This window comes from Prunus dulcis, chromosome 8, assembly GCF_902201215.1.
Source record: "Prunus dulcis chromosome 8, ALMONDv2, whole genome shotgun sequence".
NCBI lineage: Eukaryota > Viridiplantae > Streptophyta > Magnoliopsida > Rosales > Rosaceae > Prunus > Prunus dulcis.
The window spans coordinates 13,099,678-13,116,629 of record NC_047657.1 but is presented as its reverse complement, the minus strand read 5'-3'; the positions used below and the strand labels follow the sequence as shown (position 1 = coordinate 13,116,629).

At 40.4% G+C, this 16,952-nt stretch overlaps 3 protein-coding genes across 4 annotated transcripts; all 3 read left to right on the top strand.

The window, feature by feature from the left end:
* The first annotated feature begins 4,706 nt into the window (after positions 1-4,706).
* On the top strand, positions 4,707-8,862 carry LOC117636334 (receptor protein kinase-like protein At4g34220). Its single transcript, XM_034370796.1, has 3 exons — positions 4,707-6,392; positions 6,490-6,936; positions 7,946-8,862. The coding sequence occupies exons 1-3, from the start codon at positions 5,192-5,194 to the stop codon at positions 8,632-8,634; spliced, it is 2,337 nt and encodes a 778-aa protein (XP_034226687.1). The 5' UTR covers positions 4,707-5,191; the 3' UTR covers positions 8,635-8,862.
* Positions 8,863-9,348: 486 nt separating this feature from the next.
* Positions 9,349-11,899, top strand: LOC117636339 (probable carbohydrate esterase At4g34215). Of its 2 annotated transcripts, none has more exons than XM_034370806.1 (3): positions 9,349-9,687; positions 10,342-11,087; positions 11,451-11,899. In XM_034370806.1, exons 1-3 carry the CDS (start codon positions 9,363-9,365, stop codon positions 11,643-11,645), a joined length of 1,266 nt encoding a protein of 421 aa, XP_034226697.1. In that variant the 5' UTR covers positions 9,349-9,362; the 3' UTR covers positions 11,646-11,899. The 2 variants fall into 2 exon arrangements, with proteins under 2 accessions (XP_034226697.1, XP_034226696.1); XM_034370805.1 differs by having other exon boundaries at positions 10,339-11,087.
* A 2,000-nt stretch (positions 11,900-13,899) lies between these two features.
* LOC117636336 (D-3-phosphoglycerate dehydrogenase 1, chloroplastic-like) lies at positions 13,900-16,799 on the top strand. Its single transcript, XM_034370799.1, has 5 exons — positions 13,900-14,736; positions 14,834-15,210; positions 15,314-15,424; positions 15,510-15,605; positions 15,915-16,799. The coding sequence occupies exons 1-5, from the start codon at positions 14,193-14,195 to the stop codon at positions 16,584-16,586; spliced, it is 1,800 nt and encodes a 599-aa protein (XP_034226690.1). The 5' UTR covers positions 13,900-14,192; the 3' UTR covers positions 16,587-16,799.
* Positions 16,800-16,952: the final 153 nt, after the last annotated feature.

Genomic DNA, 16,952 nt, shown 5'->3' with positions numbered 1-16,952 from the left:
AGTGGAAACTGTGGAAAGAGGTCGAAATAGGGTACTAGCAACTTTAGCCGCCCAAGAAAGAGTCGGGGTGAGCACGGTTTGAATTGGGTCGGTTTTAAATTCAAACTTGTGCGCACTTGAATCGATCAACTAGAACATTTCGAATTGTATTCATTTGGACATTAACTAGAAGACCAGTTGAACCAAACCAATTCATTTAGTGATAGGTTTCATAACAAGTAAATGAATTCAATAAGTGTTGAAAATGATCTATGTGTATGTGACTACATGTTTCATCTTTTGAATGGATACCGAAACTCTTACAATTCAATCCCCACCATACCTCAAAACGACATTGAGCTATGCTTAGAGATAATGGCTAGCTCAGCTCAGCACAAGGATTATAGAATAAATTTAATATGGCCCTATGGTGAGGGGTCATATGGTTAGTAATTCATGCACCTTGGCCCCTCCATATCATCCTCCATATCTCTTTTGCATTACTTAGGAGAAAAGGAAATTCAACTAAACAGTAGAAACATGGGAGAATAATTACACAAAGTAAGCAATCATATAGGGTTACATTGATTCGAGCGTGAAATATACAATTTGAAATGAAAGAAAATGATGGATTCGCAATGATCATTATCAACCAAGGTCTTTCTTCATTGCGAATTAAAATTATGCGGATTCAATATGAATTTCTATTTTAAACCGTTAGACGGTTTGTATAGTGAAGATTTAACCGTTCTTGCTTGTTGTGTTAAATTTCCACCACACAAGAGATTTAACTGTTGAATTCACATAATTGTAATTCGCTATAAACAAACACCCATCCACCTAGTATGTTGTGGACAAGGAAACATAAGCATATATACTGGGCATGGCTTTCTATCTAGCAATGATAAGTGAATCATAGCCTCTTGCTTAAGGAAGGAGAAAAACCTGCGTGTGCAATCCATGCATGATATGAGAGGGCCCAGATGTCAAAAACAACTTCAACTCCACTTACTAAATCACGAGAAAGTTTAATTTCTACAACCAAACATGACACATATGCAACCCAATTTCAACGTGCACCTCAATTCATGACCCTCTTTATGTTTGTTTTTTATTTTCAACCCAAAAGAAGTTTTGTCCATATAAGAAATGTCCAAATTCTCGTGTCATTTCAAACAAAATGGTAGCTCACATTGATTTGAACCAACATAATATAAATCTTGTCCAGCAATATTGGTCCCATGAATCAGATTCTCTCAAGCTGCGGGGACGAATAATTAGTTGTGATTATTAATATTTTATTAGAAGGACATTGTGATTAGATATTGTATTCTTTGGATTTAACTATGATTTGATGCAGTGAGACAACGTTTTCACCACGGCATCATATCATAGGGAGGGTCGACTCCATTTATCGAAGTAACTTCCACATCTAAATACTTGTCTTATTCATGCTTAATTAACCTGCTCAAGAGTTTAGGTAAGTTAGCTAGAGCGGATGTGTTCTCAACTTTGCATTCGAATTCAAATCCCCCTTTCATGTAATTTAGATTAACTTATGTGCAACTTTTCTAAGTGTAACTTAACTAACATGGATTGTAGCTCTGCCACTTCAGCCTAAGAAACCAAGCTTAAGTAACATTTATGGCATAACAATCTATATATCAAGCTTCATACAATTTTGTTTGCAGTGTTTAGTGATTTAATTAAGAAATGTAATTAAGTTTCATGCTGTAAGCATGTGGCTTCTAATGGCCAAAGCTTATAGGATCAATACAATCAAAAGGTAACATGTGAGCTTATGAAGTGAACCGAAAGGAAAGCTTGCTTGCTTAGCTAAAGAGAAAAGTGAATGAGAATGGGGTGGAATTCAGATTTTAAGGTAGATTCACTCTAGAAGTTCTCCCTGACCAGTCTTTTGACAAAGAATATATGAGTAAAAGGGATACAAAGTGCACTGGCAATCAGCAGTTTATGCTCCTTTTTCCTTCTTCTTTTGAGAGGGGTTCTAGGGTTCTTTCTTAAATTTTTTTATTTGCAGGGTCTTCTTAAAAGTTATATTTCCACAGTTCTTGGTATGATTTTATGTCACATTCCGGGATCAATTCCGCCGTAGCACGATATTGTCCGCTTTGGGCCCCCCTCTCTACCCTTACGGTTTTGTTTCTGGGAACTCACGAACAACTTCCCAGTGGGTCACCCATCCTGGGATTGCTCTAGCCTCCAACTCGCTTAACTTCGGAGTTCCTACGACTCCCAAGCTAGTGAGTTCCCAAAAGGCCTCGTGCTAGATGGATGCGGGTGTGCACATATAAGGCACATCACCCCCTCTCTATTAGTTGATGTGGGATCTTACATTTTATTTGCAGAGACACGTGGGGTGATATGGAATTGTGTGTAGAACCTATTAAGATAAGTATATACAACAACAAATATGGCAAAAAACTAGTACTTTGGGTGGATTGAATTCTACATCATCTTCAGCATATTGTTGGGCCTTGGAACCATTATTATTTAAGTAGGCGGTCCCCTCCTAAGATTATTTGGAATTTCCCCAATTCTTGTCTATCTCTCCTAAGTTTGGTCCATCAAATGTCCAAGCAATATTTGTACTGCATGTATGTATAATGTATATATGATGTATCAGTCAATGTATGTATCTAATGTGGAGAAGGACAAGTGCTTCTGAGTAATCCAGTGAGTACTACAAGTTTGGGGCCAATAACCATGAAAAACTATTTTCCAGTAGCTTGCTTATGAGTTCAAGACCATTCAATTATCTTACAACCCTATCAACAAGTTCATATTGAACTTTCTTTGTGCATGCTGTTGAGAGTATATCCTACATCTTGAAAGTAAGGCTCTTACTCATCATAAAGATAGAGGAATGCTAGTTACATTTTCTTTGTGCGCTCTCTTTTTACCTTCTTTATTCTCCTTTTCATTCTGCAATGTTGTATGATGATCGAAACCGTTGATTTTCGAGGTCATCTTTCTTTTTAAGGATGTTTCCTGCAAAATATCAACCAAATTAGAAATCGATTAGCTTTTATTAATTGTATGATAATTAAGTGTTTGATCATAACACTTGATTCATCTATTTGTTTTATAATGGTTAGATGATTTTTTAAAGTTTGATCCAGAAGATAGACAATTTCGATGGTGAAACTTCATTGTGGAATGAGCATGGAATGGGATAAATGGAACGAAAAGGTATAAGGTAGAAGGTAGCTGAAAAAAATACTAGATATTTGAGTTGAATGCTTTAACTCTATCACATGTCACCATAATGGTTTTGTATCAGAACTCTGAGTAGGAAATTAAAATAGTGCAGACTGACTTGCATGAACCACCTTCTGACCCTGTTGACTAATTCTTCCCTCTCAAGCAACATCCACCATCTGAGAAAATCTTACTAGCAGTATCATTTGCCTCACTCAATTGATCGATCATGCACATTGATCTCTATGCCTTTCCATTTTTATATTTCCATGTTGAAGGAATTTTGAGAGTTGTCTCATAATTTTATATGTATACAGGTGAAAAGCATACCAGTCACCAAGGCTATATAGGCACAAGACCAAGCAACCACAGCAGTTGGACCAAATTAACTAAAGGTTAATTGCCATGTTTAATATAAGATTAAGTACCCACAACCTACATTTTCCAACAATAATCCATGATTAGAATAATGGGGAAGGATTATGAAAAGGGGAAGTTAGAGAATGAGGAGTGGTTCAGTCAAAAAGGGAAATCTTGATTAGTGGGTTAGCTTGGGATACGACATTTTTAGTGACCACAACGGTTAGTGTAGTGGGCTCAATGCAAAGTAAAGTAAGGCAAAGCAGGTCTTATTTGTTCTGCATTTTTAGCTATTACCAACCCCTCCATTAATCCAATTCATATATGATCAACTCTAGTATATAACTGATATTGGCTTCCAACTTACATTTACTTTAAGAAAAATGAAAAAAAATAAAAAAAATTGCTTCTTGTTACGATTGGAATGGGGTGTTAGTTGGATTGGCCCAGATCTTAGTGTGCTCCCAAATAGTCCTAAGTTCAAATCTCGACCGTACTTTTGTGAGTGAACTTTTCTCCTCCCCTTCCGAACTTTGGCAAAACAAAATTTCTCTTTTGTCCGTTTACACTCGTCCCCAATAGTACAGATCTGTCTGTCATCTGTAATAAAATTGCATCTGTACATATCTACACATCAAATTGCATGTCATATCTTACAATAATCATAACATTGCATAAATTAAATCTAATAATTATCAAGTGTAAGATTTATGCACTCTGCATTAAATTTTGCAAGAAGCTTTATTGAAGGATCTTTGGCAAGTCATACTGCAAACTGCAAGAATAAAAAACCAGAAAAACAGAGAAAAAGAAAAAGAGAAAACCCAATGACTAAAAGGAGCTCAACTGAAACTATGCAATTAGCGAAAAATATATGTTTTCATATATGCAATAAGTTTATTTTTTTTGCTTTATAAAAAAATACATATGTAAGGAGTGGTCAATACTGCGAACTGAAAAAGAAGAGAAGCAGACAAAAAAGAAAGGGTCAAGAAAAGAAAAATAAAATCCTCCCAAAACCAGTGTTCCCACAGTAAAAAAAAAAGTGGAAGCCAGTACAAATGGATCATGTGAAGCCTCAAACAGGACGGCAGATTTTAACCCCTTCTCTGAAGAACACGTTATGGGCTCCAACTCACTCCTATGTCCAATATCAGAAACAAGATTCCTCACAGCTTTTCCATTTCCAATTATGTCCAAAGAAACACCAGAGTTTACATAAAGTCTTACTGAGAGTTTGCAGAAGATAGCCAGTACTTACCAGAGCCATAATTTTATTGTCATTCCCTTGTTGGGTTAAGTTCCATTCATTTTCATCAACTGCAAATATTTTACTCCATCTCTTTTGCTCTCCCTCCCTCCCTCCCTCACTACTGAATTCACACCAACTTTATTATTCACATACCAAAACTTTGCCTTTTTGATCTCTTCCTAGTTCCTTTTTAGCAAACTTAAACCAAGTTTGCTTCAGCTTTAGATTTGGTTTGGTGACCAAAACAACAAACTGTAGTTGGTCACCATCTCTCTCTCTCTCTCTCTCTCTCTCACAGAGGCACAGACAGAGACTCTTTTTCTACCATGAACTTGTAAACCCCAACATGCTCAGCCTCAGCAACAAGTTCAAGCAATCATGAGCTCCAGCGCCCAAAAACTCCAGTTCTGTTGGAGGGTCGCTTCCATGTTTGTTCTGCTACTTGGCTCAACTTTGGCTCTAAACTCAGATGGGGTTCTCTTGCTTTCGTTCAAATACTCAATCCTCAGCGACCCTCTCTCTGTCCTTGAAAGCTGGAACTACAATGATGAAACGCCATGCTCTTGGAATGGAGTGACATGCACACAAATGGGAAACCCAGGAACACCAGACATGTTCAGAGTCACCAGCTTGGTCCTCCCCAACAGCCAGCTTCTGGGTTCGATTGCATCAGAATTGGGTTCGATCGAACACCTTCACAGCCTTGATCTTTCCAACAATTTCTTCAATGGGTCCCTGCCTTTGACCCTCTTCAATGCCTCAGAGCTTCAGGTGCTTTCTCTCTCTAACAATGTCATCTCTGGTGACTTGCCTGATGATTTGGTTTCAGGTCTCAAAAGCCTCCAGTTTCTCAATGTTTCTGACAATGCTTTGGCTGGCAAAGTCCCTGAAAATCTCACTTCTTTGCAAAACCTCACTGTTGTCTCTCTGAGAAGTAATTACTTTTCGGGTAATCTCCCAACTGGGTTAAATTCAGTTGAGGTTTTAGATCTGTCTTCAAATCTGCTCAATGGGACTCTACCTTTGGATTTTGGTGGAGACAACTTGCGCTATTTGAACCTCTCCTACAACAAAATCTCAGGAAAAATACCAGTTGATTTTGTAAAGAGGGTTTCAGAGAACTCGACCATTGATCTCTCCTTCAACAATTTGAGTGGACCAATTCCAGACTCACAAGCTCTGCTCAACCAGAAAACAGAGCTGTTTGCAGGAAACAGTGAACTTTGTGGCAAGCCATTGAAGAGCCTTTGTGCAATTCCTTCTACTCTCTCCACACCACCCAACACTTCTTCTTCTTCTCCAGCCATTGCAGCCATTCCAAGAACATTTGACACAACCCCAGTATCAAACACACCTGGTGGACCAAATGGTACTCAGAACCAGCCACAGAGTGGCCTCAAACCCAGCACCATCGCCGCCATTGCTGTCGGAGACTTGGCCGGAATAGCCATCCTTGGATTGGTCATTCTCTATGTCTACCAAGTCAGGAAGAGAAAACTTCTCAACACAACAAGCAGCAGTGCCACAGAGCTAGAAAAGAAGCCAGAAATCTTCTCAAAAGAAGACATTGATCAGAAAGGTTTGCAATTTAGTTTATTTCACTCAAAATTTTCCATATAATTTCTCTTGATATCTATATTCTGTAATCTGTATCTAATACTTTTGCCCAAATGCAGTAAAATCTGTTGCATGCTCATGCATGACAATCAAAGGGGAAGAGACATCAACAAGCTCAGATAGTGACCAAGATGGGCAAGTGGGTGGTGGTGTGCAGAGTCAAAAAGGGGAGCAGTCTCAGAAAGGAGGTGTCTTGGTAACCATAGATGGGGATCAAGCAGAGCTTGAGCTTGAGACATTGCTCAAAGCATCAGCTTATGTATTGGGAGCCAGTGGCCCAAGCATTGTGTACAAGGCCGTGCTTGAAGACAAGACTGAGCTTGCTGTGAGGAGAATTGGAGAGAGTGGGGTGGTGAAGATGAGAGATTTTGAGAGCCAAGTGAGGGCCATTGCCAAGCTCAAACACCCCAATTTGGTTAGGGTTCGTGGGTTTTACTGGGGAGACCATGAGAAGCTTGTGATCTATGACTATGTCTCCAATGGCAGCCTTGCCAGCACCACTAACAGTAAGCTCTCTCTCTCTCTCTCTCTCTCTCTCTCTCTCTCTGTGTGTTTTTTGGCGTACGTTAGTGAAATTATGTGTTTTGTGCTACATTGCGCTTTTTCTCATCCTTGTGTTTTTAATTAGAACTAACTAGAATCATACTTTCATCTAATTTGTTTACACCAATTATTATTCCTTTGAACAAGTTTAGTTTCACACAGTTTATATGGAATTGTGAACTACCAATTATTATAGCAGTATTTTTTTTGTACTTCCAGTTCCAGCATGCAAGTTGTCTTCCAAATTTAATTAAAAATTAACCCAACAACTTTATTTATTTATTTTAAAAACAATTTTGTTTCTTTATAAATGCATTGTCATGATTCTTTCTTTATTTATTTCTTGGGTCTCTGGAATTCAGAGGTCTTGTTTTGCAGTCTGTTTTTTTCATAAATTTGATAATCTGTTTTGTAAACCCAATGGCCCATTCTTCAGCTTTATCACCTGACCGTTGATTAAAATAAAAGCTTTGTATCAGCCCATAACATTAGTTTTATTTCTTTGATTACCATACACTCTGTCATCTGTTAATGATTCACAAGTGCCAAATTAGTGAGAAGATTCATAACTGCCCGTGAACCATGATAAAAGATACATGGAAATCTTTTTTCTGGTCCAAATAGTCGAAAACTATTGGATTGGAACCAACAGAATCCCTGCACCGCATCGGTTGAGTTGACAAGTTCTCTGTGTCTGCAGGATATAGCGATGCTTGCTTGGAAAAAGTTAAAAACAAACTTGGGCCTACTCGTTTGCATTATTTGTTTTGTTTGATTCTTAATAAACATATTAGTTAACTCTAACGAAACTACTAATCGCATCTTTTACGGTCACACTGAAAAATTTCTCGTATCTGTGGTCCAGGGTTGTATTCGTGCTCGTACTTTGGGATATAAATGTTTAGGAATATACTGCCTCGTACATTTGTTACATTAGTGTCATCTATCTCAAATATGTTTGGAATTTTGTAGGAAGAGCAGGGTCGTCACCATGTCATCTACCTCTTGAAACTCGGCTGAGGATAGCAAGTGGGGTTGCTAGGGGGCTGGCTTACATCCATGAGAAGAAACATGTGCACGGGAATATCAAACCAAGCAACATTCTTTTGAATTCTGATATGGAGCCCATAATTAGTGATTTTGGCCTTGATAAGCTGGTATTAGGAAACCTGGGTAGTCACAAAGCCAGCGGTTCTTCCAGGGGTTACTTTGATAGCCTAAAATCAACAGCCACTCGAGAAGGTATGCATGATGTGCTCCCAATTGGTGGCAGCCCTGCCGCTGCTATGTCATCCTCCGGTGGTGCATCGTCGCCTTATCAAGCGCCAGAATGTCTAAAGAACTTGAAGCCGAACCCTAAGTGGGATGTGTACTCTTTTGGTATAGTCTTGCTTGAGCTTCTCACAGGAAGGATACTTTCGGAACGAGAATTAGTGGCACAATGGACCCCGGGTTCGTTGACTGAAGAGAAAATTCGGGTTTTAATCATGGTTGACGTGGCGATTAGGACTGAGGTGGAGGGCAGGGAAGATGCCTTGCTGGCTTGTTTGAAATTAGGGTTTAATTGTGCTAGTTTTGCTCCACAAAAGAGACCGACCATGAAAGAAGCCCTCCAAATCTTGGACAAAAGTACTAGTCCTCCTCCCACTTCTTCAAACTAATGATGTATTGAGGTCCCACTAAAGTTGCTTTGTTGTGTTAAAGCATTTTCTTTTTCTTGTTTTGTTGACTTGAATGTTGCATAAAAAGCATAAATGTTGATATAGCTTAATAACTTTATGGGAGAAAGCCGGTGTATGTATGCATGTTTTGCGGATTAGTGAGAATTGATATATGAATTGTAATAATATTGTGTTGGTGACAATTGGCATGGAGGGCAATTACAATTATGTTATTTTGTCTAGAAACTGTGAATCTGAACGACATATTAATCGACTCTTTTATCAATGTATGAATTAAGTTTCACAATTTAGCAACATGTATTTGTCTAACAAGAGAAATTTGCTTTGTTTAGTTCCATTATCCCTACCCGTAAGATTATATGTTCCAATCCCTCTCTTCCAATATCGTTTTTTTTTATAAAAAAAAGGTCATTTGGGCAAAATATGAGCTAAAGCCCAATAATTGTAGTCCATAAACTTTCACTTAGACCAGCCCAACCCAGGTTTAATTTTTGCGCCACAAAATCAAATTTCGCACCAAAAAAGCAAACATTTCAATTCAAACGTATATTTTTCCCACCAAAAAAAAGAAAAAAAGAAAAATTTCAATCGTCTTTTCCCACCAAAAAGCAAAACTTAAGTGATATTTTCCAAAATCAATTTATAGACGAGATTATTATCCTCTCTCTCTCTCTACTCATCTCAAATCCCATTTTCTTTTGAACTCCATGGATCGTCGAAAAGCGTTGCAAATGCTTATGTTCGACTCCGATTCTGATGATATCTGGCACGAAAACGTTACGAAGGCAGTGATCGCACACGTGACACTCTTAAAAGCTTGTCACGACGCCAACAGGAGAAGTGCCCGCAAACGACACCGTCGCAATCGGAGGCCCCTCGCCGCCGTTGGGCCCACGGGCACCGGATACGACTCATGCGTAATCAGCGACGCCGGTACCTCATTCAAGGCAAAGAACAAGAACAGGAAAAAGAAGAAGTCTCTATCCCCGCAACCAAACAACCCCCCAGCCACGGAATCGCTGGGCATTTTAGGTATTTACTAATTTCTGTGATGGTTTTTGACAGGTGGGTAGTGGGTATGGGAATGACAAGGGGTAATTAGGAACGGAGCTCCCAAACGTTGTGTGTGTGTGGATGCAAAGGGATTGGAGCTCGAAGATGATCGTCTACATCTGACCGCCAAGGCTCAGGTCCAGTTGGGTCAAATGCTCCAACATTTTAGTTCATCAAAAGCTAATTCCCATCCTGCCCTTTAAATCGATCCTATTTTGAAGCTGTCTCTGGACACTTGGCTCCAAAGGCAATTCTGGGAATTTATGAGTGTGCATAGAAATCACCCTTATGTATGTTGTTTATAATTCTATATGATTCTGATGTTGCCAACCCTTGTGAACTGCATAGGCAAGGCCATGCTCTGATTTTCCATAGAGAGAGAGAGAGACAGACATGGTAATTTGTCAATTTCAGTCTGATTCATTTTGCCACCAAATAAAAAATTTAAGCCGTACTTTCCCACCAAAACTAAATCAATATTATTTTTCAAAATCAATTTATAAATAAGTTAAATCCTCTCCATTTCACCATACGATTTCCAAACGAAAAACAATTGAGATATGGAGGATTTTTCTTCTTCTGATTCTGATGATGATTTTATGTTGTTTGTCTTCCCAATATTGCTACTAGCAGCGAGGGAGGAAGAACTCGCCAACAATAGGAGGCGGAAACGACGCCGTCTCGCTCGCGGGGTAATTACGCGGCCTATCGGCGACACTGGGCCCACTCACACCGGGTCTCCCAGTCCTTCTTTAATCAGCGATGCTCGTACCCCATTTAAACCAAACAAGATAAAAAACAACCCCATATCCCCGCAACCAAACACCCACGCCCACCCACCCAAAATGGAATCTCAATCGCTCCAACCCAAACAGATCTTCATCTTATCGGGCCAGAGCAACATGGCAGGCCGCGGTGGCGTTTTCAGAGACGACCATCACCACCAGCATTGGGACCGCGTCGTTCCGAACGAGTGCGGCCCCCATCCATCCATCCACCGCCTCAGCGCGCATCTCCAGTGGGAGCCCGCGCGCGAGCCGCTTCACGCCGACATCGATGCCAAGGTCTGCGGCGTGGGGCCGGGGATGGCGTTCGCGAACGGGGTGAGGGAGCGCGTGGGGGTGTTGGGGCTCGTGCCGTGCGCGGTGGGCGGGACGGCGATCAAGGAGTGGGCGCGTGGGGAGCACTTGTACGAGAGTATGTTGAAGAGGGCGAGAGAGAGCGTGAAGGGTGGGGGTGAGATGAAAGGATTGTTGTGGTACCAAGGGGAGAGTGACACGTCGACTCAGCATGATGCTGATGCGTACCACGGGAACATGGTGAAGCTCATTGAGAATGTGCGCGAGGATCTTGGCTTGCCTTCGCTTCCTATTATCCAGGTTAGGAGTTCTTCACTTATTTGATGTGCATTTTGGGTATTTCGTCAGTTATTGTACAATGCTGATGATTTTGGAGGCATGGTTTGTAACTTTAATACAATGAATACTGGCACTTAAAATATATTATTATTTGGATATTAATATATGAACAGAACATATGTATTAGACCAGTTAATCAGGGTGGTGAGTCGGTGATTTATGACGAACTCGAATTCCCCTCTTTGTAAATTATAGATTAAATTAATTTATAGTAATTTTAGATCATAAATTGTGCAAAAAAAGGTTTTTATAGTGGGTCATGAACAGTTATTATTATTATTTTTGCATTTGTAGAGTTTGATATTTAAAAATATTTGTTTACAGGTGGCTATTGGGTCTGGGGATGCGAAGTATATAGAGAAAGTGAGGGAGGCCCAATTGGGAATGAATGTTCCAAATGTGGTTTGTGTGGATGCGAAGGGGTTGGAGCTCAAAGATGACCATCTGCACCTGACCACCAAGGCCCAGGTTCAATTGGGTCACATGTTGGCTGATGCTTACATCAAACACTTTGTATAATCAGAAGCCAATGCTCATCCTGCCCTTTAAAAGTAAACACTCAAATTTCGTTGTGTTTGTTTGTTTGTCGGTCTCCTTTAACTTGTTGGCTTTGTGCTACAACTAAATATCAGTACATCTTAAGTTCGACGACGGTCGGAGACTACCGGGCCTGATACTAAACCATTAGATCTTTGTTGATGGGTCTTATCTTTGTTTGATTACACTGCGGTCCGTTTACTCATTGAATTAACAACATTATCATCGTCACTTTCATCCCATTAAGTGAACTTCAAAATGATAACTTCATAAGTAAGGTCGTTGTCTTTGACTTTGAAGGTTTGATCCCATTCATTAAGTCTGCATAGAAAATGGTTTTAAATATAAATGAATTCGTGACATTATTTTTAAAAGTGCACACATGCTTAGAGCATCTCCAATCAACGTTTGGCTCTCTACATGTAGAGAGGAGGAGAGAGAAAAAGGGAGAGAGAGATAGAGACATTTGGAAGGTTGGTGGGCTTGAGTTTCTACTTTTTTTTAATTATAAATATATTTGATTTGCAAGAGAAAGAGGGAGAAAGAAAATGAGAAAATAATAATAAAATATTTCAAATTAGCCAGAATAGATAACATTGTTGGAGGAAACACCTTTTAAGTGGCTTGTTATAATAGCTTTCTAGCTATTTTAGCTAGAATTTGACTAAAATTTGAAGACTCTCATGAAAATGCTCTTATAAGTGTTTTTATGACTCATCGGTACTTTTATGTTTTTCTCGATTTCTTCCTAGTAGAATTATCCCATCATATGAATAAACTAGGTTATATCCCTTGTACCTGTGGATGGCTTTTCTTCCTAGATGATTTCGTGCTAGATTTTTGTCTCCCTTTTGTTTTGCAAGGTTTGTCTCATACCTAGCTGTTATGGGGTCTTCATCTTTGTAGATCTATCTTTTTAGCCTATATTGTGGGGGCCTTGCAGTTTTGGGGTTAATGGGGTGGATTTCCATCAGATATTCATGTTGACGGGTGGAATTGTTGATTTTGTGGATCCACTATCAATAAGTGCTTTTGAGTTTAGGAGTGTTTGGGAAACGTTGTGACCATGTGTTCTGGTGAAAGTTGAGTGGGATTTGCTTTCCATTTATAGGTGTTTTAGGTGTTTATGATCTCCAACTCCCAAACTGGTACAGAGTTTTATCTCTCTTATAATCTTCTTACAACACCAGATACAATGACTTTATAAATCCCATATAATCTTCTTACAACACCGAATGCAATGACTTTATAAATCCTCTTATGTTTTTCATTTTCCTGTAAGCTGTTATGAGTGAAGTAATTTGTAACTGTCTTATCACCTTTTAAATTCCTAAAGCTATTTTACTTTTGCCATTTTATTTATTTAAGACACAAAATGCAATGCAGCAGCCACCTTCCCAAAGCTTTAAAGGTACCTAAGTTTAACTTGCTTTTTTCATCTGCAGAACAAGATATAAAGTATTAACAAATGTTCAAAACAGTCTTATCAGGTTGGGGAGCCGTACAATAATTTCTTTTAATCGAAGCGAAAACGAATTTTTATTCCAACACCAACCCCCCAAAAACATAAAATCACTTAACATATGGTACGTGGTCCCCGCCCATGCACTCTGTCTTTGATACTTGATGAGATCTCACGCTGGATCTGCTTTGATGAGAGGAAGAAGGGGAAATATCATTTGCTATGCGTGGGAGAGGCGATGGACAACTTGCTTTTACCAATCTATAGGTTTTTTGTTCTTTGTTTTCCTTTTTTTTGGTAACGAGAGATTTGAATTTAGAATCTTTTTTAACGTTGAGAAAAATATACCATGTATCAAAAGTTGGTAGGTACATGTATCGAGGGCTAGTAATGGAAGATTTGAATTTGAATTCTTTTTCAACATTTAAAAGAATATACAATGTATCAAGAGCTAATTTGTTTAATCAAATCTATTGTTAACCTATAAGATAAACATAATAATTAATTTGAATTTTCAATTAAATAATGGAATTCCAAGCTGATATAAATTAATCCCTACACAATTTAATTTCTATAAACAAACTCAAAAAAATAACAGTTAACGTTATTTAATTTAATTTTAATTATTAAATTATTTTAATGTCCTGTTGGTTTATCAACGGAAATTCTGAATGATTTTTATTTCTACCAAATATAAAGAAAAGCAGTTATTGGATAAAAGGCAAGAAAAGGAAATAGTGATGTGGCTAGGGGGGGTTGGTGTTTTACCAAAAACTAAACTTGTTGGAGAAAAGTCCAGAACCCCAAAACACACACTCTCTCTTTCTCCTCCACTCTCGCTCCTCCCACCTTTTCCCTATTTTCCCTCCCCCTCAAGACCAGCGCGTGAAACTCCCGCCTGTCTCCAACATTTCTACCTGAGTCTGAGGGCTGACCTCACACAATCTCTCTCCCCACTTTCCTTCTCACCAAACCCACCCACCCCACCCAACTATATATTCAAACCCACTAACACGCCCACACACCCACTCTTCACCGCTAAAATCAACGCCAGCGTCACCAACACAATGGCCACGTCAGCACCCCACGCCCTACGCACCCCATTTCTCCGAAACCCCACCCTCTCTCTCTCCTCCAAGCCTACTCTGTCCTCCGTTTTCCCCGTCTCTCTCTCCTCGCGCCGCCGGGCCTCACCGCGGCTCGTGGTGGTGCTCTCCGCTGCCCGGCTCGACGCCAAGCCCACCGTTCTAGTCGCCGAGAAGCTCGGCGAGGCCGGGCTCGACCTCCTCAAGGAATTCGCCAATGTCGACTGCTCCTACAACCTCAGCCCCGAAGAGCTCTGCACCAAGATCTCGCTTTGCGACGCGTTGATCGTGCGGAGCGGGACCAAGGTCAGCCGCGAGGTGTTCGAGTCTTCCGGCGGCAGGTTGAAGGTCGTCGGTAGGGCCGGCGTCGGCATCGACAACGTGGATCTGGGGGCGGCGACTGAGTTTGGATGCTTGGTGGTGAATGCGCCGACGGCCAACACCGTCGCCGCCGCCGAGCACGGGATTGCTCTCTTGACCGCCATGGCTCGCAACGTCGCTCAGGCTGACGCGTCTGTGAAAGCCGGTGAGTGATTCTATTACTGTAATCTTTTCTCTGTTTTAAGAAATGTTCGTTGGGGCATTTCGTCGAACATTTTTATTCAATTTTGGTGCGTTGTCAGGGAAGTGGCAGCGGAACAAGTATGTTGGTGTTTCTCTTGTTGGGAAGACCTTGGCTGTGATGGGATTTGGGAAAGTTGGATCTGAAGTGGCTCGGCGTGCCAAGGGGCTCGGCATGCATGTGATTGCGCACGACCCATATGCACCCGCGGATCGTGCTCGCGCCATTGGTGTGGAGCTTGTGAGCTTTGATGAGGCTTTGGCATCTGCTGATTTCATATCCTTGCACATGCCTCTCACTCCCGCCACTTCAAAGGTTCTCAACGACGAGACTTTTGCGAAGATGAAGAAGGGAGTTAGAATCGTGAACGTTGCGCGTGGGGGAGTTATTGACGAAGATGCACTCGTCAGGGCACTCGACGGTGGAATTGTTGCTCAGGTTGGTTCTTACCCTTTTCATATTCAATATTCATATGCATTTTAATACTTAGCAGGAAATTTAATGTTTTGTTCTGTTTTTGTTTTTGTTTTTTGATCTCTAGGCTGCTCTTGATGTGTTCACTGTGGAGCCACCACCACAAGGCAACACGTTGGTGTTGCATGAGAGAGTTACTGCAACTCCTCACCTTGGTGCTAGTACCATGGAGGCACAGGTGGGTTTTGCTGTTTTGCACGTCTCTTAATGCCTAATTTTTCTCCTCACCTGGGTATCTTATGATCTTTGGAATTTATGTGCAGGAAGGTGTGGCCGTTGAAATTGCTGAAGCTGTCGTTGGAGCCTTGAAAGGGGAGCTTGCTGCCACTGCAGTCAATGCACCAATGGTTCCTGCTGAGGTATGATTACAATTGCCCAATATATACTTGTATCTTTCGTTCTTGCTGGCTTGTTTGTAGATGTTATAAAACTTTATAGATGTTTGTTTTATGCAGTCATATCAGGGTTCTAAGAAGTGTCTGAGTAGTCGAGTTTTTGAAAATTTCAAGTTTCAGTTTCCAAATCTAAAATCTTTGTAATGTGGTAGTGTTTGGTAAAGAAGGGGTGTGGGTTCTATTCTTACAAATTATGTACAGACTTAAAGTTTACGTAAATATTTTCAAGCTGTTGCAGCGATTTACAATTTCTTTTGGCATTCTTGATTGCAGGTGTTGACAGAACTGAAGCCATATGTTGTACTTGCTGAGAAACTTGGGAGACTGGCAGTCCAACTAGTGGCTGGAGGCAGTGGTGTGAAAACTGTCAAAGTTTCATATGCCTCAGCTAGGGCTCCTGATGACCTTGACACTAGGCTGCTTCGAGCCATGATTACTAAGGGTCTCATTGAGCCCATTTCCGACGTTTTCGTGAACCTGGTGAATGCTGATTTCACTGCTAAACAGAGAGGACTAAGAATAACAGAAGAGCGAACCGTTCTCGATGGTTCACCCGAGAGCCCACTCGATTCAATCCAAGTTCAGATTGCCAACGTGGAATCCAAATTTGCCAGTGCCATATCAGAGAGTGGAGAGATTACGGTGGAGGGTCGGGTTAAGGATGGGGTTCCTCACTTGACGAAGGTTGGATCATTCGAAGTTGATGTGAGTTTGGAAGGTAGCATAATACTCTGCAGACAGGTTGATCAGCCGGGTATGATCGGAACAGTTGGAAGCATTTTAGGAGAGGAGAATGTGAATGTCAGTTTCATGAGCGTTGGAAGGATTGCGCCAAGAAAGCAGGCTGTGATGGCAATTGGGGTGGATGACCAACCCAGCAAGCCAGCTTTGAAAAGGATTGGAGATGTTCCAGCCATTGAAGAGTTTGTTTTCCTCAAGTTGTAGTGTTGCATTATATTCATCTGTGCCTTTTTGTATCCTTATGCTTTTATCTTTTTTTAAGGGGGTATGGCTTTATCTTGCCTGCCCGATTTTGAAAATCCTTTGGGTTTCTGGTAGATTTAGGGTGAGAATGAAGAATAAATCAGTTTGCGCTATGGATGTACTTTATTGAGTTATTATTTCCCCCAAATTTCAATTTTCTCATGTTTTGATGAATCACCATGTTGATATTGCGTGCCAAATTCCTTGCAATGCTTTTAATTTGCTTTGCAGTTGCAAAAAGTAATTATTACAAATTGCTTTCATGGCAGCTTTGAGAGAATGCAGTCCTTTTTTTTCCTGCTGGAAATCATTAGGCTTTTACCTTCT